Consider the following 23,935-nt stretch of genomic DNA (forward strand, 5'->3'; position numbering starts at 1 on the left):
CATATTGGCCATAGCAGGGTGCACCAGGCAAAACACAGTCCTGGGATCCAACAGAATAGAAACACATAGTCAGGCCTGGTAGTAAAGTCTACTCTTCTCAGATGTATTAACTTACATTTATATAATCAAACAACAATATTTCTCTTTCTTTTAAGAATGAATTAAGGGGAATAAGCTGAGGGAGTACTTGGCCATCATCTTATGTAAAAATGAAAATTGTTGCAAAACACTACTGAGCTAAGCGCTACGTAGAATGTTAACGAAGACATAGGTGCATTGCTATACCCATCCTAACGTTACCATGAACACTGTCAGACTGACCAAGACAGAGCCTTTGCGACCAGTGGAGACCAGTTTCATGACAGGGAATATAGTTATGTGGTGGTTTTAATGTCAGTTTTGGATCCTAGCAACCCGCGGCTGAATCAGCTAATAGGAGCACAAGCTGCACTGCAAACCATGCCGAGTTGCAGAAAGCACCTACTGTTAGCAGCAGTTAAAGGATGCTTTAGCAACAAGTAAAGCTATCTGTCCATTACAAAGCTGGGTAAATCTTCGAGATCATGTGCTTAAGATCCATAAAATGCCAGAATACAAATCAGTCAGTACTATTTTGTTTGTCAATTTTAAATCTTGACTTGCTGCAGCAAAACAAAAAAACTTTAGAAGGAATATAGTTTTTTTTTTCTGATGAGTATGAAAAAGAGGCCGTTTGTGCACATCTCTCAGCTGGAAGGCTTTCGGACCATCACCTCTTACCAAAAAAAACGGTATTAAGAGACAGGCCAGATTGAGGCTAGCTGGTTAGCATGCCAACTAGTCTTTGACGACACATCGCCACTGTTGTATCCTTACATTCTGTTGATCATGTTAGTTCCTTTTTTTGAATGTTTTAATCTAAATTCTGGCCATATCTTACCTACAAAAGACGTTGTCATCATTGTTGGGCCCAATACTAGCAAATAGATGAAGAACAACAGAATGTGTGTGATACAAAAACGTACAAATCTTCCAAACAAGTCTCTATATTCTGCAGACTCATGCAGAAGCTTGTCCTCCCCAATAACTCCCAAGGATTATATCTCTCCAAGGATGTGTGCGATCAATACCTGCAGGCAGATGGTGAGAGAAGATCACCATGACTGATGACTGTGTTAGATCTCCTATGATCCAAGGCTTAATGAGCCGTGTATCTGAGGGCCCCGATGGCCTTACACGTGCCACTTCAACACAGACATGTTTCTAAATCCTTACTTGTATAATAATCATTCACATCCAGTTCTCCCCTGTAGCTTACACTCATCAGGATTTCATTGCATTTTCATTTTGTGAGCCAGAACAGTTGAAAGATGATAATAAATCAATTTCCTGGCAGAAATTAAGGAAGTTTCAATATTAACTCCAGCAGGAGCTCCAAATCCAGCCAATTTAACATTCGCATTCAGCTCTATTAATAGTGACTTGTGTTTTAACTCTGTTTAAATGCCCTGTTTTAAAACTGAAATGGTGCAAGAAATCAATTTTGGATTAGAATTTTTTTTTTTGTAGTTATTTATCTATTTTATATCTGAAGAGCCTGACATAGACTATATCAAGCTATGTGCACTGACTCAATTCTGTACAGGCAGAAAATGCAGACTGAAGGGATGGCGAGCCAGTCAAATTCATACCCCTCTATAGACCATTGATTTAGCAGAAATGTTGGCATGCTAGAGCAGAAATTAACAACATTATATATGACTTCATTCTATTTAAGTTGTCAATTTTCAGGGTCCTGTCATTGTGCATACTGGCTAAATGGGAAACTTAATGGAACTTATCAATCATTGACTAAATTTGTATTAACTGCGCTTTATTTCTAGAACAAAATGTCAGTCCAAATGTCTGCTGTGAAAATTGCCATTATCCTTTTAGTCACAACAAAGAACAGAAATCCGGAGAAATTATTAAATGTCAGCAAAAGACAACTTTTATAACTAAATATTTTAAGCTGCAGGAACACCAATGACTGAGAAATTCAGAATTCTACCCTTAACGAAATTATTGCATGAGCAATGGGGTCAAATGACTGTAACATAAAAGGAGTTATTGCACTGGTGAAAACACCTACAGCCAGACTGCAGTTCATGCAGTGTCATGGGTTAATCATGTATGCTTAGTACAGCTTTTTTGGTGGCTAGTTTTTTTTTTTTTTCTCCATGATTACACAGTTTGAGAACAATATGTATTTTTTTAAATATCTTCATATGTTTTAATGGATTCTTTGATTCTTATGTTAAATGCAAATACATGGGGAGAAATATGTCATTCAAGAAGCTATTGCCTGAAACGTTATACACCCAAAGGGCAAAACTGTTTTAAGTAGACTGATCATAGATTATCCCAAACTGTAAGAGAATATGAGCGTGTCATATAGAAAGCTGCTGATCTTACATAATTCACTTTTTTTTTAAAAGAGAGCCCAAGATTTCTTTAAATGGATCCTCAGGCAGTACTTTTGATATTAACATTTCATCAATTGGCTCCCTCTAATGTTCAAAGGTTGCTAGCACTGCTAATCCCACTGGCAACACTCATCTAATTTGAGAGACATTAGCTGTATTTAACTGTTTTTCCCATAGGTGAGAGTTGACTTCACAGATATCTGATTTCATGTGCACTTTGACTTATGTATAACTGAGGAATAGTTAAGAATAGGCCACTAAAAAAGGTGGTTAAGGTTGAGTAGATTGTAAACATGGTTAAATATTAACGATGCCTGTATGACCCATTGTTCAATGTTATCCTGTCAATGAGATTGGGCTGATGTGACTCGGCTACTACTGTCACACGTCATAGTTTTATTTGTCACAACAACCATCCAACTTAAAATTTCTTCTTCTAGAGACGACAAAATAACTGGCCGAGTGCAACTTCAGTAAAGGAGGCAGTAGCCACATTTGAATTGCTTCTTGACTTGCAATAATTGCACATTATGTATCGGAATAGCTGCTAATGTTTCTCACATCTGCTCACTTCAGTCTAACATAGAGAGACATCCAGGACGATATGCACAATGCCACATATTTTTATGCATATTATACAACTGTACTGATTCATAATGCTATATTTTAAAACTTTATATCCATTTATATCCATGCTTATGTTTTATTTTCTATTTTTTAGAAGCTTGGTGTGGCAAAATGATTCTCATTGTGACAATGACAATAAAGGTATTGTATTCAAGGAAGTGTTCAGTTTCATTTAACAATGTAATGCTAATGCTAACTATAAAAGGGTCTGGATCAAAACTAGGTTTAGTAATAAAGTGTTGTAATGTGTGACAAAGATAGCATCATCTGCACCAAGTCATTACTGGTGAGAGTCCTCTCTTGTAGATGTCAATAAGAGTAGTATAGTGGTACTGTTTGCAAAATGCTCAAATCTAGTGCATCACAAAAAAAAGCACCCTGACCTGCTGATATACTTTGCTCCCCTTGGGCTCCCGCTAACAAACCACATGCTGCCAGCTCTTTCTACTTACACCTGACCAAAGCCTGTTCAGGTAGTTCACATAAAATCAAACCAATATAAGCTTTTACAATTGGACTGGACTGGCAAAACTGAATACCTGTCAAACCCTACCTGTCAACAAAAAAAGCTATAATTGTTCTGTTTGGTAACACTAAACAGCGAAAATACGGCAATGCTTTGTGCCAGCTTTATGAAATGCAACTGTACAACAGTTTTCTTGTCACTCCAGACAACAAAACCTACTTTTGAATGAGAGTTTTATTAACTACAGTTTTGGAAAAGACAACATTCCTACAGTATGTTCTACTCAAGACCAATTTTCCTTAAAGTGAAAGTCTCGCCAAAAAGCAACCTAGGCTTTATTTGGAATATGACTCAAACCTTCGTGTACCTTACGACGAAAGAGGCACTTTTAAGATTTACTGTAGTTTCGTTTTCGGGCAAGCTAATTTTCAATGGGAGTGCTACGGCACTTTTTCGCTAGCATTAAAATCGATATTTTTAAAACACTAAGAAGGCTCGACACAATATGAAACTTTGCTTGTATTATCACCAGGGTCTCTATACATGAACACGAGCATGTGTAGAGGCCCCAAAAATAAAGTTTTTGGACAACTCACGTTAGTAGCTGCATCTCCGGTGCGCCGCGTCAAGGTGGACAAGGCAGCCTGTTAGGTCGCACTCGGGGATCGACACTTTGTCTGCCATGACGGTGGCGCGCCGGAGATGCAGCAGCAACCGTGAGTCGTTCAAAAACTTCCTTTTTAGTAAACTCTGTGTACACAAACAATGTTCTCAATGCTCGTGTTCATGTGTAGAGACTCTAGTGATACTACAAGCAAAGTATCATGTTGTGCCGAGCCTTCTTAGTGTTTGAAATATAGCGATTTTGACTGTAGCTCAGTGGGTAGAGCTGAGAACTAGTGACCGGAAGGTCGCTGGTTCGAATCCCTGGCTCCCCAGGGCGGGACTGAGTTACAAGCCGAAGCATTCTTGAGCAAGATGCTGAAACCCAACCCCAACACTGCTCCTGATGTGCAGTTGGCACCTTCGTGGCAGCCACTGCCATCAGTAAGGGCCCTGCGATGAGCTGGCGACTCATCCAGGGAGTACCCTGGCCTTCGCCCATAGAGTCACTGGATTTGGCCCCAGTACCCCCGCTCCACCTTGAAAAAAGGTGGTATAAAAGCGGTAACATCACCCGCACCCCGCATGGATAAGCGGAAGAAAAAGAAACAAAACGAAGCGAAACGAAAAAACGATTTTGATGCTAGCGTAAAATTGCTCCTGAACCCCATTGAAAATTAGCTTGCCAAAAAACGAAACTACGGTTAATCTGCCTCTTTCGTCGTAATTATGCTTTTACACAAAGGTTTGACTCATATTCAATCGCAAATAAAGCCTCGGTTGCTTTTTGGCGAGAGTTTCACTTTAAGAATATTATTTAGTAAAGTACTAATAGTCCATGTGATGCATTATCGTATTACTGGAAGTAGCAGAGGACCAAGAATCCAGCCGAACCCAGTCATCATACAGCCAACAATGGAAAGGCGATTTCAAAGAAAGGTCACCCAGTTGGTACCTTGCTGATTCTTTGCCGACTCTGCACATGTTGCTCCAGGTAAACTGACACATACCACCATGTTACCATTGGTGACATTTAAATGTAAGGCTGTCTACCTGACTCAGATGTGTACCTTGCTCCAGCCAATTAAACCTGATTCTCTCCCTTTGCCCTGAAGATCTACAGTGTTTAAGACTGCCCTTTAGTGAAGGCAGTCTGAGGAGGATGACATTTGAAATACAGCGCATCTACAAAAGACCCACTGTTTGAGTCAATTTCTTTACTTTTCCTGAAGTACAAAAGATGTTGGATGAGGATCTAATTAGCAGTTATTCTCTTTATCAGTGTAAGTCAAAAGTCCTACTTCCTACTTAAGAAAATGTCTTGAGCGCTGGTGGCGTATGCATCTTAAATCACAAATTTATAGCCAAGTATCAGGTGGGTTCATTTGGGTTGGGTCTTAAAGATGCAGTTACATGTTAAGCTCAGAAATTTAGCAACAACTTACATTTTTAAAATAAGCACCTGAAGTTTTCATTTTGAATATATTACAATATTGAAAGAAAGCAACCACATGGTAAAAATGATGATAAAATCTTCTTCTCTCACTGGCGAACTTCATTCAGCTTTATGCTCATGCATTCTAAATGTCACATTTACACAATAAATGCTGTTGGTGTTTTTGGAACAATACCCAGCGTGAGCACTGAACATCTAATTAGCCAACTTGCTCTTCAACTATGACAAAGCTACATTACCAAGAGGCTGGCCTTTAATAAAATAACTGTTCATGATACCGTAACAATGCTTGCACAATGGTATTGATTAAAACAAAAGCCTTAAAGCACAGTGTGCCTTTGTGATTTGAAAATGAAATAAATCAAGTAGTTCTGGTAACTTTCTACCATTCCAAGAGTGTTGATCGAGGCTAGATAGACCATGTCATTGTGGGAATTCACAGAGGGTGAATAACTACCACAATGACAGAGCACATCTTCATAAGAGTGAAGTAACTCTTAATACAGTTAAAGAGACAAACAGCAAGTTATAGGTGGGAACTTATCCATTTGAGATCCATCATTCTTAGTGCAAGAACACTTCAACTCAAGATCCCAACAGCCATTCCAAAGTTAACATTGTAAGGTAAACATTTACATTTATCGAGATGGTAATGAAGGATATGCTTTGCGAAAACACCACATTCTCTCCTTTAAAATTACCCCACATTCTCTGATGAAGAAGAGATAGAGAACATTCTTAAATACCTCGGCTCAGACTCATGATACAAAAGGCCTGACCCAACCCCTGACATAATGTACCATTTCCAGATTAATAATAGAAACACAATTTCCAGCTTGTTTCCTGCTGTAGTCATCCTGATGTCTAATAGACACAAACACAGATGGGATCCATGAAAACGTGTCATACTTTTGCCATCGCTGCTGTGTATCAGGAACAATTACCATAAGAATGACCGTTTTATCTCCAGATGAGACAGAGAGGATCATTGGGTTCAAACCATCAAGTCTTTTATATAATTTATCTAAAAAGATATACAAAATTTAGATTTATCAGTTGATGACAACAACTCGCTTACTTGGCGCTTACCCCACGATTCGACCAGATACGTGTCCACTGTGGGGCATAGCATTCACTCACTGTAGTCTATGTGTTAACTTTCACCAGGTCTGCTAAACTACATATCTGCTCTGTCCCAGCTCTGGCAGTCCAAAGCCTAGGGCTGCTCGATTATGGCAAAAATCATAATCACGATTATTTTGATTGATATTGTAATCACGATTATTAAAGACGATTATTCATTGATTTGAGAACAAGCACTTATTGAACTTTGAACTCTGGTATTTCTTTTAACACGTTAAGTTTGACCTGAAAAACAAGAAAAATGCAAATAAATAACAGAAAAATATATCAATGAAATGAATTAAATAATATGTAAAAATAAAAAATAAACACTATCCCGGTGTGGCTCGACCATAGGTCCATTGTGGTGGCAAAATATAATGCTGTTGACACTCTTGTAAACTTTTCCACGACATTCGTCATAAAGGGCAGGCAGCGCAATTCTGCTGATATGATGCCGTGATGATAACACATACCGCTTGTCCAATGTGTTAATCAGTTAATTGAACCCTGGGTCACTAACGGTGTTGATGGCACATGTCTTTGGCAATCATGTATGTGACGGCATCTGTTATTTCTTTATGCCTGTGGGAGCTGGGTGGATATGCAGTGGCATTGTAACGTGTGTCCTTAATTGAGGACTGTGTGGCGGTGGCAGGATTCGAGGAGCTTTTCATTTTTGAGTTTTTTTGTTCCTTCACTACTTGGTCATGTATTACTCTGTGTGTGAAGTTTAAATGGTTAAACAAATTGGTCGTATTCCCTTGAGGTGCAAACACGGTTGTGTGACATTTCTTGCACAATATCTTCGTTTGTTTTGATTCAGACTCCTCGAAACTGAAGTGTTTCAACACCACAGAATTTGCTTTACCTTTCTTCCCGACCAAAGACTGCATTTCTGCCATCTTCTACCGTCTTCTTCTACATGTTTTTCAAAACAAGCACTGGCAACACGCACTGGCAACACGCACTGGCATTTGCTGAAAGCAAAAATTTTCAGGCGGGGGTGGGGCGGAGTTCATAGGTGGAGATGGAAGGGTTCGCTGCATTTACCACACAAGACAGGGCGCGCGGCAGAATGATCTTTTTACTACGATTATCTTGTTTTCATGAACGAGGGAAGCCAAAATCGAAATCGAAACTGAAATTCAATTAATCGCCCAGCCCTACCAAAGCCCTCTGGAGGAGATACACAGGACTTCTATTTCTGGTGGATGCCATAACATGACGCAGCAATTCAACTGAATTTAGCACAAAGCAGACAGGAAGTCACACAAAACAGCAATGAGACAAGTAACTACGGTTACTTTTCAAGATAAAACACTCCGTGATGATGTCTGCACACAAATCTCAAAAGAGACGTAAATACAAGCCCTTCTACTAATCCTTTAGTCGGGAACACTTCCTGTTGTTGTTTTTACACATACCTATAACTGAGTTTATATTTGATTATCGTGGGAACTCCTCGGTCTCGCGACGCCAGTTGTTGACAGTACCGCGCCGTGGCGGACTCAAAACGCAACCGGTGGGGGTTGTCGGATGGTCGACGGCAGAACAAAACCAGATCAGAGTCTTAACGCACCGGACATGTAACTGGTGGAATCTCTTGGTTATTTTCTCCCTGATAAGCCTAGCAGTGTGCCAGAGTCAAATCCTAAATCAGAAGATGAGTCCGAGTCTGAAAAGTGTGGCGAAAAAGGGCAGAAAATAATGTTTTCGTGAAAAATGGCTGCAGTCGATACCTGCAACATGTGGGGAACACAAAATTTGCAGGTAATGCTGGCACTACACAGTTAAAACATAACACACTGGTCAAACACAGTGCTAGTCTATGGCATGAAATATGCTGTGAGGCTGATAATTAGTGTGCTGAGGAGGCCAAATTAATATTTGAGTTTAACACAGCCTTTTCCATTGCCAAGGAAGAACTACCCTTTACCAAATATAAAGGCCAACTCGACCTACAAAGAAAGAACAGCGTGAAAATGAACTGAACATATCATTTCTTAATTATTATATTATACATTGCCAAAAATATTCACACACCCATACAAATAATTGAAATCAGGTGCTCCAATCACTTCCATGGCCTCAAGTGTATAAAAGCAAGCACCTAGGCATGCAGACTGTTTCTACAAACATTTGTGAAAGAATGGGTCTCAGTGAATTCCAGCGTGGTATTATGATAGGATGCCACCTGTACAACAAGTCCAGTCGTGAAATGTCCTCGCTCCTAAATATACCACAGTCAACTGTCAGTTGTATTATAACAAAGTGGAAATGATTTGGAACAACAGCAACTCAGCCACTAAGTGGTAGGCCACGTAAAATGATGGAGCGGGGTCTCTTTTGGTTTGTCACTTCTAGCAAACCCTTTTTCACACAAATTGTCATTTCATTAATTGGTAATTGTGCAATTTTAAGATGGCTATAATATTAGTTAAAACAGAGTCAAAATTGCATACACTACTACAGACTACTGCATACAATTAGCCTAATGTTTTTTTAGGTGATTTCAAGGTAAGAAATAAGAACCTGGGTGGAGACCAACACAATAGTTTCAATGAGATATCCCTATAAATACAACAAAGAGACCTAAAAAAATAACCACTAGCCAAAACGTGACTTCAAACAGGGCTTATCACATGTCATGTCCCACGTGAACAAAACACAAAGCTCTTCTTATTTTTTTTTAGACTAATAACCTGCTGAGAGGCTCTTGACAGATTTCAAGACTCCACTTTGCACATTTCCCCCTGCTGAAGCATTAGCAGACCTCAGACTCCATTATAGAGTATTATCCAAGCAGGAGGTGCAGAGCTTTCAGACGTTAGTCACCACATCACCTGCCTCGCAAATATTGCAAAAAATAGAAAATGCAGAAAGTGGACTGGCATGGCAGCGCAAGGGTTTAAATCTGCCTAGGTGGCAGTGGCTTTAAATTGAAGGAAGCAGCACTAAAAAATGTGTTGTGCTCACGGTTTCATTGATGTTTATGGATCTCAGTATTTACCATTTCTGTCATTAATATTTGCCAAAAGCTGCCTGATAAACTGTATTCAACTGCGATTTCATTTAATCCCTCTACACCATCTAATCCATAAACAACAATGCAGGGAGATCCAATCTTTCAAACAAAGTTCTCCAACCTATCAATAAGTTGCACTAACAAATAACAAGATGGGATAACGTGACACACAGGCACAGGATAGCAGTCAACCTGACACAGCACCACAAATACCCCTAACACTTTTCTTTCTTTCTTTTACAATTCTTTTTATTGACTCTTACACCTTTCTTATACAGTACATGTCAATGTATAGCAACTGACCACTAACCTTGGTCAGCATACCATGCAACTGCTTATCAATAAAAGTTCCAGTGGTTTGTATAAAGGCATATTTTTATTGTGGAGAAAGAGAGTAGTAAGTGTTGAATTGGTAATTGGATACTTCATTACAGCTCCACCAGCACTACAAAAGAAGGCAGATTAGGTGGTTTTTAAATCAAGGACAAATTAAGAAAAGGAACGAAAGAGCGAAAGAGGAGTTCAACAGAAAAGGAAAATGTATGCAGCAGCTTTGAATCTACACACACAACCCAGCAAGCCTTCTGAAAATCAAGATGTTTATTGCGACATAGCTTGCTTGATTGTGCACAGTTTGGCCCTCCAATGCAGAGCAATAATGGTGCAGGTGGATGCACTTATGCCCTGCGGTGAGGTTGCAAGGGAAATCTAACAACCCAGTCACCGCTGAGACAAAAGTATTTTAATTCCTCAGTTACTGTATACACAATGTCTGCTTAGTGCCCCTTTTTTGGCCACATAATATCTGCTAATGTGGGCAAACTACCACAAGAAACTAGACCAGACTACTGCGCAGCCTATTTCTTCAGGTCGTGAGACTCAATTCATCCCCCACACTCCAGGCAATAAAATAGTTTGTTTTGTTCGAACTCAGTTTCATTTTGCATCCCTGGTGACAGATCAACCTTATAAAGATGTGGTCACTCATCCCCTTCTTACCTCCTTGTCCATACTCTCCAGGTCCTCCTTGCAAAGTGTATACAGAGGCATAGTTTCTGACATGCTCGGCTGTCGTTTCCGACGAGACGGTCCCGGCTGCTCATCATCTTGGCTAGACCCTGCAGCGTCACCTTGCTGACTCTTTGAAGTTCCCCTGTAGTACAATAACAAAAAAATGAGCATTAAACAACGTGAGTGCAAACTTGTTCGGTCCATTTAAATAGATGGACTAACTACCTGGTTACCCAAGTAGACAGATAGATAAATATGTAAGATTTGCATCTACTGTGTAAATACAATCGGTAGCTCAAGACCTGTTTAGACTTGCCTTCATACATTAATTAACACATTTCCACTAAAACTTGATGGAGGATGGTCTTTGACCAAAATAGTACCCATTAACTTTTGGTGCAGATCCAGTTGAAAAATCTGGCATATTTAGTATTTAGTAACCTATGAGTGGCTACAATTTCATGCACATACCAGATCTGATGAGCTCAGATTATGGTTGGGCAGTTACAGGTGGTTTACTATTCAGAGTGATACAGAGAGGATTGACTGAATTAAAGGGGAATGTTGGGCCTTTGGCAGAGGTATGCACTCCCATTCTTGCTTCCTGTAAATCTTGTGAAGCACTTTGTGACATTCTGTTATTGAAAGGTGCTACATAAACAAAGTTATTTACTTTGTTCCTTGTAAGTGGACTTTAATTTTTTTGCCTATTCTGGAAGTCCTTGTGTACAAAAGCAGTAGTGTCATCACTGCATTGTGGCAGGTGCATACATCCGTTTTGAAAGCAAGTGAGTATTTTTTCTTTTAAACAAAGCCGTTTGCAGGAATCATGGTGACAATATTGTAATGTAATACATTATTTCTGGCCATGTACGATATTAATGTGAAGCCAACTTCGAATAGTGTACCGTACCACCAGACAGCAGAACAGCTTCTTTCCTCAGACTGCAAGATACCTCAATTAATCATCATAAAAAATAGTTTTCATTTCATTACTTATCCAACCCAGTTATCTCAGTGCTCATCTAGTTTACTTATGAAGACAATGCAGAAGCATCAGTATTAAATTGAGACCCTTTTCCAACTAGTTAAATGTTTCTTGAAGTGTGTTTAAAAATCTTATCAAAATGTGGTTGAAGTCGTATTTTGTGCAACTTAAACTGTCATATTATTACCTAACTTGCTGATGTATCTGAAAATCAATCAATCCTCAGTCATTAAAGTCATGATAACTGCAGAGTACATTGTTTCCCTGCTGGTTCTCTTGTTCTATTTCTATATGCAATTTTAGTGTTACAGTCATTTTCACAGGAACCAAAAGAAAACAGCGCTCATCCGCCAACATTTTGCATACTGTAATCAGCACATTATTCACAACACAGACAATTTGCGGATGGAGAGAACAGGGTAAGAGTGAAAGTTGTGGCTGCAAAACGACGATAAGACGTGCAAAGGCTATCTCTCCCTAACGAGGGCCCTTTAGATGTAAATCTTATGCAAGTGGGAAGAGGAAGTTTCCACACTTTCACTTGGCAGTGTTTAATTGAACAGATCTTCTTTGATGATTTAATCCAAGTTCACACAACTCCGAGAAAACTGCTGCCTCCAATCCATTAATTATGTGGGCCAATTTTATGCTTGTGATTATTAATTAGAGTATAATCATAGACATTTCAAAAGATTTTAAGCCACCATGACTGTCTAGTAAAAAGACACCTAAAGTAAGCTTTTATTACCCTGGTGTTAAGTGAGAAACAGTCCGGCCACAGCCCCAGTGACATACAAAAATACACACTCTTCATTTGCATCTGTGACTGACATATGAATGACCACTGGAGTGAAAGAGCACAGAGGTGACTTTGAGGAAGTGTGAAGCTTTTCTTGCACCGTTCACATCAAACTGTTGGTGGAAATTAAATGAGAACATTGCTGCAAAATCTAATATTTATATGACTGAATGTATATGAAACGTATCTTAAGGTTAGTATTTTACACTGCTGAAGAGGGACTTCGTGCATTGTTCTATAAACTACCCTGAATGTTATTGTGCCTTTATTTATGGCTCAAATGCAGACAAAAATAAAACAACCCAAGTTTGGAGGCTCGTCTGGGAGTTACACTACACACTCCGGGTTGACAGGTTTCCCCCGTCACCAAATGCTATAAACAATCCATACAATAAAAGCTTTGTTGGGGGCTTTATTGCGCCTCAGTTGATAGTTGAAGCTGCTGCACATCTCCGTTGAGGGCAAGTCCTGTCAATTCAAAGCAGTGTTACACCACACCAACAGCTGTTTTAGTTTACAGGGAAGGGAGGGATGGAGATGAGGCCCAGAGGAAAGATCCATACATTTAAGATCTTTTATGAGCGATTCTGCAGTCAGTACTAAACAGAGAAAACGTCGATAGCATAACTCTGATGATTTTAAATGCTATAGTTATGCAGGGTCCACGGGGGGGTTTCTGAATGCAGTGCAGTGGGGTGCAGCTGTTACCTGAGACAAGTTTGCTCTCTCTTGTCAGACAGCAACATGGACCCCGACGGCTGGGAGTAGGGTGGTGGGCGTGACACCTGAGGGCCCCTACGGATCAGCTTCCCTGTGACAGGGTCGTAGGTCCGAACCTCAGGGGCTGGAGGTGGAGGTCTGTGGTGGATGGCAGCTGGGTGGAAAATAGGCTTCTGGAAGGAGCCTAGGTTGTCAAGGAATGCTGCAGGACTGTTGCTCCTGTAACATGCAAGACGAAGATGTCAGACTTGGAATTATCTTCAAGAAAGGTTTTGGTCTAATGCAGTTCATACCTATATTACCTATATAATGCTTTTAAGTAAGCAGCTCACATCTACAAAGTTTGGGATGGCTTTTAAGACAAATGCTACTTTACCTTGGCGCTTTGGAGTAGTCCTCCTTCAGTGGGTACAGCTGCTCCTCCACCCTCTCCCAGCGCTCCAGACAGCTCCACAGCCAGTCAGGATTGACAACTTGGAGGTGCTTGCAGCCTTGTGCCTGGCGAACCTTCTCGGTGCCTGGGTGCCAGGAATAAGCAAGGAAAAAGGTCAAAATTAAGAAAAGGTTTCGACCTTGTGATCAAAAGCTATTAACTAAATACACAAACACAGGCACTGGTGAATAATTGAGATCAATTACAAGGCTGTCTTCGCTAGAAGAAAACAGAGGAAATAATTGCTTGGTCAATATTATTAGATTAGCTTACAACCTTTTTTTCTTTTTAGTCACCGAAGTCACTGTCCTTACACTTTTTTGCAAACTCAGTGGTTTTTATGTTTTCTCCGGTGAATGCAGTGTTTGTGCTTGAATAAGACCTATTGATGTTTGACACAAAGAAAGTCTAGAAGCTCATTAACCCCAGGTTAACAATAGCACACTGTTCACATATTGACGCCCAGTGCTTGTGCACATCTCCTGTTCAGTTGGTTGAGATATTTCAGCCTGGAACAAAATGTTTGACCGAGATATTCCACTAGCATGGCAAAAAAAAAAAAGGCGGGGGGGGGGGGGGGGGGGGGGGGGGGGGGGAAATGATGAAAAACAGAATGATGACTTGTGTATCCATCGAAATAATAGTAACTTTCTGGCTGCCACAACTCCTAATTCTGTCCACAAGAAAGAGAATGGATCCCACCAAAATGCAGAGTATGCTGTTGAAAAAGTTTAGTTACTGTATATCTGTAGCTACTCAATGAGTGAACGCAAATTGAAACATAACAATAAAACATATGCACATATGATTTTTTTGTTACATGGACCTGATAAATACCTGTGCTGCTCTGACAACACAAAGGATATTTTCAGCAGCTCTGTGCACACTGAGAACCATGCTGCTTATATTGTCCTGATTTCATCTTTGGCTGATTTTTCTGTCCTTCTGATGTACAACATGAGTGATTGCCAAGTGCTCCTCTCAGCCGGGATGGCTCCCAAGGCAACAGTGCCACTTCCTGTGTTTGTTTTCAGAAGGTAAACGGGACTGGCAACAATAGAGGAATGAATGCGGTCTTTGGTGCTCTTCAGATATAATACCATTCTAAGCTGAGCTGAAGCTGTATTGTTCTATCTAATCTATAGACTCTATAAAAGGGGCTTAATAAATGACTGGCCTTATCAGCACTCATTTTACAAACAACAGGTGTACACATGATGGGTTGGGCCCATGTCTACCAAGGCAGCACATTATTTTCAGCCTCATAATAATCAACTCAAAAAAAGAGACTAGCCCCTAAGTTATCAATTTTTAACTAGCTTTATAATTTGTAGTTCTTACCATTTCGGAAAAAACACACAAACACTGCCGCCAGCATTCACATGGTTCTGGCATGTCAGAGTGCAGTGAACTGTGTTCCCCGCAATCAAGTGGGCCTAATTACAGAAAAGGAGCTGTCTCGAGGAAATATACGTAAATCAGTTTGAAGCATTAGAATTTACAGCTGCATGAGTCAATTTAGGCTATTAGTTCACTACTTCAAAACAAGCTGACTGGTAAGGAGCAACAAGGTCTAGATCCACAACTAAGGCACCCAGGTATAATAGAATCCAACCTTAGAGCTCCTATTTGTAAGAAAAGCTGATTTTTGAGTCTTATTTCCAACTCATCAAAGTAATGAAGCTCTTGATTTTCCAACTCGTCAAAATGCTTTGGGATTGTAAACTGGGCTGGCTGCCATCCCAAAGCATCTGTTTTTGACGAGTTAGGGGAGAGACTCAAAAATACATTTTTCTTACAAATAGGTTAACATAGAGAAGTTTAAAACATTTCTGATTTTTTAAGAAATTAACTTCATTTTTTAATAATATTTATGTTATTTTAGGCAATAGCCATTCAATATATTTACATTCTGTTAACGCTGCTAAATACACAATAAATCTCATTTTGCATTGGTAGTAGTGAAGTCCACCATTCCTGTACTGGATTTGTGATGCCAACCTAAATGACAGACTCACAGGAGATGATGCTCGAATGCAATTATGCACAAATTTATCTTGATAAATTTATCGACGATAATAATTGATATCATCCTCACTGTTGAGGGTGTGAGAACTTTGGCAGATTCAATTTCTTGCCTGTACAATTCAGTTCAGAATCAATTTTTGATTTGGCATCGATTTGCGGGTGGAAGAATAGTTGAGGGGGCAGTATTTCTACACTATTGCTCCAGTTTACTGTGTGCTCAACCATTCACTGTTGTCCTTAATCCACTCTTTTGAAGATGAACTAAAAGATATCTTTAGCATTTGCACACGGTAAACTGTCTGGGTGCTTCTCTGCTCAGTTCAGTTCTGCCTTTTTAATTCCATCAACAACGTGCGGTTAATGAACATTTTAAAAACGATCTGGAGATCTGTGAATCTCTACTGAATCTTAGGTGATAAGAATCTCAATTCTTACGTGAATTAATTTTTTTGCCCACCCCTACGATATACCAGTCCAGTAATGAGTTGCTGCTAATGCAAATGTAACATTTCCAACTGCTTTTGCTGCTGGTGCTAGGAATTTAGCCATGGTGTCTGCAGTGGTGTGTTCCTACAGCATTATTGTCATACATTAACAGAGCTTATCATACCGGCACCTTCCCAGAACTGCTGACCTCTGAGAGGCAGTTACTGTGATGACAGTGTATTGAATCTCAATTATCTCTGCTCAACCAAAGTTCTGACAAGGCTCACTTCACACAAATGTGCCAATGTGTCAGTAAGCCTGGCATTTAAACGAGCAATACATGACTCTTCTTGAGTTCTGGCCTCATTAGCAGACCTTTCCTTGCATCAGTTATGAGTGATTCTGGCACACGGCAACAAAAATGCCTCAAATGTATTCTGCAAAAGGAACAAACAGGCTATGAAAAGTAATTCTGGTTAAAAACTATGTTTGAGCATAATAGCATTAACATTTGGAAAGATAAATTCAATGTCAAATTTGACCTTAAGAAGGCTACTGCTGTATGCTCGGTCAACAGCATACATACATTTCTACATACCAGCTCTTGCTGCGATGAGATGCGTCGTACGACTGGGATCTTGGGAGCTCAGTATCAGACTCTTGCCAATCTTAGCCCCAAGTGCTTTGGCATGGTAGGACTCCCGGGTTCTCTCCATGGGGTAGTTTGTTGGGTACAGGCCACTGAACACTATCGTTGTGCCCTCCAGTGTCTTGCTTTTAAGCTCCGGGACAATCTTGCGGATGTCCGGCGTTTCAGGGGCCTCCTTCCTCAGGTAGGCCTCATAACGTGCGTAGTACTCTGCATGGATCCTTTCCAGCACTTCCTCCAGGTAAATCAGGTGATCATCCTGGTCGATATCAGCTTCCTCTTCCTCCTCCTCCTCATCCTCCATGCTCTGGTCCAGCAGCTCTTCCCCCATAGTGACCCCAGATTGTTCACTATTCTGGGACTCTGTTTCTGGCTCTCTCCTATCAGAACAGCCATTACCCAGCTCAGGGTCAGGAAGAAGAACTCCTGAAGGTTCTGCTGCATCACAGCTGGGTTCGCCATCAACTCGACCCTTACTGTCCCTCTCACTTTCCCCATCCCCATGCTCTTGCGTGACTCCATCCTGCCCAGATTTCTTTGCCTGGCAAGATTTGCCTTCACTATCACTCTCTGATGATGGAGGCTTTCCTGTGATGGAATCATTGTCGCTGTCACTGGAAAGGTCAAAGTCCAAGTTATTGGACTCATGTCCCGGTGCTGATGAGTTTGCACTGTCATGTGCCTCTTTCGTCACAAGTGTCCTGTTACTATCATCTTCCTTGACATTTATTCTGTCACCCACCTGAGTTTCCCTCGACCTCGCCCCAGACTCCACCTCAGTCTCCGATCCTTTACCTTTCCCCGATTCATCTTCCACAACCCCTGTCGGATGTGTCCGTTCATTTGTTGGTACTCCCTGAGAAGATTGAGATGCTGTAGACTCTTCCTTTCCAGAAAAGTCTTTCGCCCTTTTCCTGGGGCCATTATTTTGCTCATCAGCACCAAGTGTCCCTACTGGTTCTGTGCACTCTGCTGATCGAGTTGACGGGCCTCCTGATGGAACAAGACGAGGTGATCACACAGTATTCAAGGACAAATGCATTAGAATCAATAGGTGAGGTGACAGCAAGACCCACTTTAGATTAAAGGACGGTAATGAGTCGACTTTAATCATTTCTTCAATTACTTTACAAGCCGGCTCATTTATATATCCTACACAGTTAGTTAATGTGATTATTCATTTCATAATGCCTTTATTTGTTTATTTATTATTGAACACTTTGAAATTCCATAGACGGTTGTAATGGGAAGCATAATTGGAAAATAAGTTGGGGCCAGTGGATGGCAAAGACTGCATTAACCCAACAATAACTACTTATATAACAACTAGATACTATATTAATATTAAAAGAGAATGTAAAATAGAAAGATACATTTTACTTCATTTCTTCACCTCCAGTCCGAATGAAGAGAAGAAACACGTGCTTTATAGGGAAGATAAGTTGAGAAGATAGGTCCATTTTTTACTTCTCTGATAACCTTTCACTGCATTTTGTTAGTGTTCAAACTTCATCTTCACCCCCAATGACTCACTATGATAATATAAAACCAATTCTGACATTCAAGTAATTGAGGACCAAAATTTCTAGCCAGCAAACTTCAACAAACTAATCTTTTAAACGCTCCATCATGACTATCATGATTTATCAAGACCATATAACGTCATCAACAGTGATGGTGATGACCCATTTCATCATGAACTTAGCGTTAATGCTTTCTGGAAGGTCTGTGACTTTGTGATAATAAGTCTCTTGGCAATGACCTTTTCACATTAATACTAGGGGTGTTCGAACAAGGGTACCTCACTATTCGATTCGATTTCGATTATGGGAGCTTCAATTCTTCGATTCTTCGATTATAATGATTCTCGATTCGATTAAATTATTGGTGCCACAATTCTTCGATTATTGCAATTTTTAATTCCTTTTTTCCATACAAGATTGATTTTGTCTTCATCAGTGGCAACATTTGTAAATAAATAGCCTATCAATTAACTCAGTTCCTCTAAAACTACACTCTTTAGGTAAATAACAAGGTTTTTGAACATTTGACTTGTATTTTTCAAAGACACAAAATATCTTATTTTATGACTATGTAAACATTGCTCTTTGACCTACTTAACTTTGACCAGGGAAATCTCCACTTGCATGAGAGCCCCCTCTATTGGCAGAAAACACTGAAAACAGCAAATTGCGTAGGTCTTGTCAGTCGTCTTGTTTGCTCTCTCATAAAATCCAAAGTGCTTCCACGCGGTTGCAGTGAACCCCGGTGGCAAGAGAATCAGCCGCTCTTTGGGAGCTGCTAAAGCTGTTGCCATTTTGCAAAGAAACTAACGTTACTGCTCCGTTTGTTGTGGTCCCACTCACTAAACAGTCCGGGCGGTGCACGCGCTAAGGTTCCAGGTTACGTGTTTTTTGTTCCGGTCTTGCGGCAAAGCAACAGCGTTAATTAATCGATGCCAAATCGTCATGTGACGCATCGCAATGCATCGCCACATCGATGAATTGCACCCACCTCTAATTAGTACATTTCATCCAGGGGATAACCCAAGGAGCTGGTGTGGCAGCCCCTGTTGACACACACCTTTTGGTGTAAAAAACACAAAACAGTGACATGACAGTGGTACTGATTCTTTAGAGGCAAAGTATCCTGTCATTTCTGAATGACATAGAAAGATATAGTGTCAACTCTGCATTACATATAAGCACAGGGCTAGACAGACAAGAGAGGGCAGCTAAATAATCGGAGCAGGCAAAGCACGCTAGGGCAGACACGGGCCAGTGGACACAAGCCTTCAGATCAAAAAAGCAGCGAATTAACTTTTCAACAGCATTTACTACATACTCAAAAGTCCCCTGGGTTAGGGTTAGGATTAGGGGTTAGGGATGTTTTCAGGATCTCAATATAAAGAATTGCTGACCATCTACAGTGCAGTGCAGCTTATATATTCATACATTGAGTGATAAAATATGCACATAATGATTCAAGTAGTCTTAGTTAAAGTTGACCACAAGCCCCCTCTTTATTCTAAAATATACTGGCACATATAATTTACCCGTTTTTAAGTGTGCTTAAAGCTGTAATAATTATTTTGTTTTTAAGTTTTCTAATAACAATGCACCAAATGACAGTGTGTAATGTGACAGGGATCGCTCGTAGTGATGAACCCATAAAGAATTATCACCCAACTCTCCTCAGCTCTCTGGACATTTTAGTGCCACTCACCTCATTGTTTTGGTTTTAATGGCCCTCAACTCTGGGGTTTTAACTGACTTGCTTGGAAGGTATTAAAAGTCAATTTTGTGATTACAGCTTCATGTGCTGCTCGAATGTAGCAATGATAAACAAGCCGTACATGATCCTTCTTGAAATCTAGCCTCATCAGCAGACCTTTCCTTGCAGTTATGAATGATTCTAGTTCATGTTGAGCTTGTCATTTTAAACTAACTTTAGAGTTAAGTCCCAACCGAACTGTAGTTGTATAGTGCTTCACTTCCCAGCTTAGTAGGACAACAGAGCAATTGTTAATTTGAAAATGAAAATTATTTTCAGTTCATGATATCTATTGCTTATCAATTTCATGGCTCCACATGTTACGAATAAAAATATCCATACATTTAATGACATATTTGAATGATGTAAGCAGCCCCTGCTGGCTGCAGCGTGATAGAGATACTGGAACATGTACAGATAATTATTTCTATTTGCCTTGCAAAGCAGCAAGAGAGTTGCCTGAGGCAAAAAATAATGTCATATATCAAGATTTGAATTTGCACTGGACCAAATCTGCCTCAGGCAAATTGAAGCTTGTGTTTCCCCAAACTCTCTATTCTATCTTTGTATTTATCAACAACACAAGGGCCATTAGTGAGCCCGACAGCTGTTGTAACATGGGATCAGTACAACCAGGAGTTATCATTAATTGATGTGACAGCCGGGAGTGGGTGTAAATGAGGGGGGTCCTGCCACAGTCCCAAGGGAGACACACTGGCTGGCTCCATGCAGCTTGTTTCCTGCTATAATAATGAAGAGAATAACAGTGTGTATTTGAGAGGATTCCCTTGTGAGTACAACACAAGAGGACATACAAAGGTGAAAGTATAGGATGCCTTTAAGATGGTATCCTTGTCCATTGACAGGTACCTTTGACTCATGAAGAGCTTTGTGAATAGAGGTGTGTAGGCTCATCATGTGATCTCAGGATGTTGGCTGCTGCACATCAATGGAGTGTTGATGAGTATTATATATTGTCTGGATCCTGAGTATAAATGAGTACCCTGATAAACATAACGTAATCAGAAATGCATTAAGTGAGTTTATGATTACGATAACATTTGATTATGGTTATATTGGACAGCGTAGTGTGGTTTCCTGTTGTAGCATAGCATTTTTTCAATACAATTTATTTCAATTCCATTCAGAGGAGCTCTATTGACATGTAAGTTTCAAAAACAATATTGCCAAAGCATTACAGCACAATGTGGACAGTACACAAGTACAGTTAAACTTCTAATCTCAATTCACTGTGGCACAGAGTTTATGGTACCGTTTCCAACCAAACAGATTAAATGAGTAAAACATTGTGTCCTGTGCACTGTGAACTATGAGAGCAGCCCTAGCTCAGCTACTGACTGGACTGACTTGCTTGTTAAAGGGATATTCCGGTGTAAGTTTAATCCATGGTCTAACACACCGAGATTTATCAACCTCAGAAACGACCGCACGACAACAATACACTGCAGTAAATGGATCCAAATATAAACCGCCACCAAAAAGCCACAAATAATGCTCAGAACGGCACCAAACTTCAGCAACAGTACAAATAGGGTCCAACGACTTGTTGGACAGTGCAGTGTTGCTTTAACAGTAGGTTTGTTATCAAAGATGTGTGTCCACTGTACCTTTCTTTGTCATCTGAGCTTCCCGTGATCCGGGTGGAGCATTGATGTCCCCCGTGCCCTGGAAGTAGATGTATTTCTTCACAGTGATGAGGTTGGGTGCAAACTTCCACACATCCTCTCGGTCATCGATTATACAGACCATCGAGTCACCACAAGGGAAAAGATTCCTGTCATGAGAATTATGCAGAAGACACCAGTAAGACTGAGGAGCTTTTTGACAGATGTCCGAACGTTTACAGATAAACACTTTGAGGACATTATTCATGTTTCTTTGGCTGTGGTGACGTTGCAGTGACAGATTGTGTGTTTAGCTATGAATAAAAATAAGGGGCACATCAATTTCTTACATCATCCATCCAAATTTTTTATTTGCGAGGAGATGTCAAAGACAACCTTTCAAAGTGACACTGAGAGAGAATAATAGTTCTCCTCTCTCTGTGTTCATCTGCAGTCACTGATGACATAGACGAACGGTTACACAAGCTTAGAAAAGTAAAAAAAGACATAATGTCTGGAAAGTTGACAGGTGCAGGGTCACGATAGACTAAACTGCCCACGGTCGATCTAGTTGTCATCTTTAGCGGAAGGCAATTCCCACCTAAGATTCCCAGTCTTGGAGAAAGGATCAATGCATTCGTCTCGAGAGAGGATCCGATGAGAGAAAAGCTTCTTTTCAGGATCCAGAAAGCCTGAAAAAGGAAGAGAAAAGGCAAAATTGAGGGGAAAAAAGAGATGCATATTTGAATGCTAAATCAGAAATCCCAAAGTACCTCTCTAGGCTGCAGAAATGTATGTACTACAGTCTACTACAGCATTTGCATTCAAGTATGTTGTTTCATTGCTACACCATTTCTACGCCACATTAATGAAACTATACATCTCGAAATAAAAGAGCACTTTCTTCTATTTTAAACCATTTTCACTACTTTCACTCCAGTATTTCCTCATTGAATCAAGCTTTGAAAACTACACTCTCTCAGGCTTTCTTACTATGCCTGAAAAGAAGTGAACAGTTTGATAAAAACTTATATAACAATAGAACAAGACAGCCTGGCCAGAGTCTCCTTTACCCACAACAGAAGACATCAATAACTTGAGCGCAGCTCTGAAACCTGCCGACCTCCCTGAATCAGGGCCAGTAGTAAAATCCAATTCAAAATACATTAAACATTCATCATATGGAGGCAGAACAGTGCTGGACAGGGGCTGCTGCTGCTGCTATTATATACAGTATGATGAAAAATTGCAGCCTGCATACCAAAGAGACCATATAGACCTTATAAACACACTTCCTACACTTCAATATAATCCAGCCTTGAATCACAAACTGAAATATTTTCATCAGTCAGCTCACACAAATGCTGCAAAACTAAGCTGGAATTTGACGACTGTGTTGTAAAGCTGCCCATTTAGCAGGAGAGCATCGAAAATGTTAATGTACAACATTAACTGGATTTACATTTTAAAATGTAGCACCCCTGCTGCTTGCAAATGATACCAGGAGACATTAGATGTACACCAGTGAACCAACATAACTTCAGCTGAACCCAAAATATGAGCGGACACTTCCCTCTTATGGACACAAACAGGCAGTACAACTTTACCAAAATTCAAACTTGAAATGGATTGTATTCAACAGCATCTTTATTTTAATAAAACTGTGTGGGTTTGTGTAATCAGGGCCTATAATGTCAGAAACTTGGTGTAACATCTAAAACAATGAGCCCATTACCGGCAATGGTGTGTGCGTAAAGGCGGCTCCCAAATGTGAAGACATGTAACTCATAGAGTTTGGCGATTTTCTCCAGGAATTCCTTGCAGTGTGGGCGTAGTCGCGTGTGGAGCATTGGCTCTCCTCGCCCGAGCTGGAAGTGGAAAATGCCCTGGAGGAAACAACAAGAGTGTTAACTATGACAAACAGTTAATGAGCCGATTTTGTCGTCAACATCTGCTCTTAAAAGGACGACTTTGAACGTGAGCTTTGGTTAACAACAGAAACTGTTCTGTACTTTTATAGAATTTCAACTAGATATTTCCTAATGATAAATGGAGTGACCCTGAGTGGAAATTACAGCGTGTTCTTAACACATAGTCACTTCTACTGAAGCTTTGCAATTATACTGGCAGACAGCCCTTTGATATAGCACATAATAATAATTCTGAATCCATCCACCTCCTGTGTGTCAAAAACTCAGACAGCTCTATTATGCTCATCAGAAACCAAAAGGGATTAC

The 23,935-nt window shown here is 40.2% G+C and overlaps 1 protein-coding gene across 1 annotated transcript in view; it reads right to left on the minus strand.

Annotated features, from left to right (window-relative positions):
- The window catches only part of ctdp1 (CTD (carboxy-terminal domain, RNA polymerase II, polypeptide A) phosphatase, subunit 1), an 85,539-nt gene that overhangs the window by 57,617 nt on the left and 3,987 nt on the right, over positions 1–23,935 (minus strand). Inside the window, exons 5-11 of the mRNA XM_030412508.1 lie at positions 23,434–23,584; positions 22,300–22,390; positions 21,702–21,868; positions 16,750–17,793; positions 13,641–13,782; positions 13,253–13,483; positions 10,746–10,899 (exon numbers count right to left, since the gene is read on the minus strand). Coding sequence (XP_030268368.1) covers positions 10,746–10,899; positions 13,253–13,483; positions 13,641–13,782; positions 16,750–17,793; positions 21,702–21,868; positions 22,300–22,390; positions 23,434–23,584 — 1,980 coding nt within the window. The remainder of the gene's footprint in view (positions 1–10,745; positions 10,900–13,252; positions 13,484–13,640; positions 13,783–16,749; positions 17,794–21,701; positions 21,869–22,299; positions 22,391–23,433; positions 23,585–23,935) is intronic.

The sequence above is a fragment of the Sparus aurata genome, chromosome 3 (assembly GCF_900880675.1).
Source record: "Sparus aurata chromosome 3, fSpaAur1.1, whole genome shotgun sequence".
NCBI lineage: Eukaryota > Metazoa > Chordata > Actinopteri > Spariformes > Sparidae > Sparus > Sparus aurata.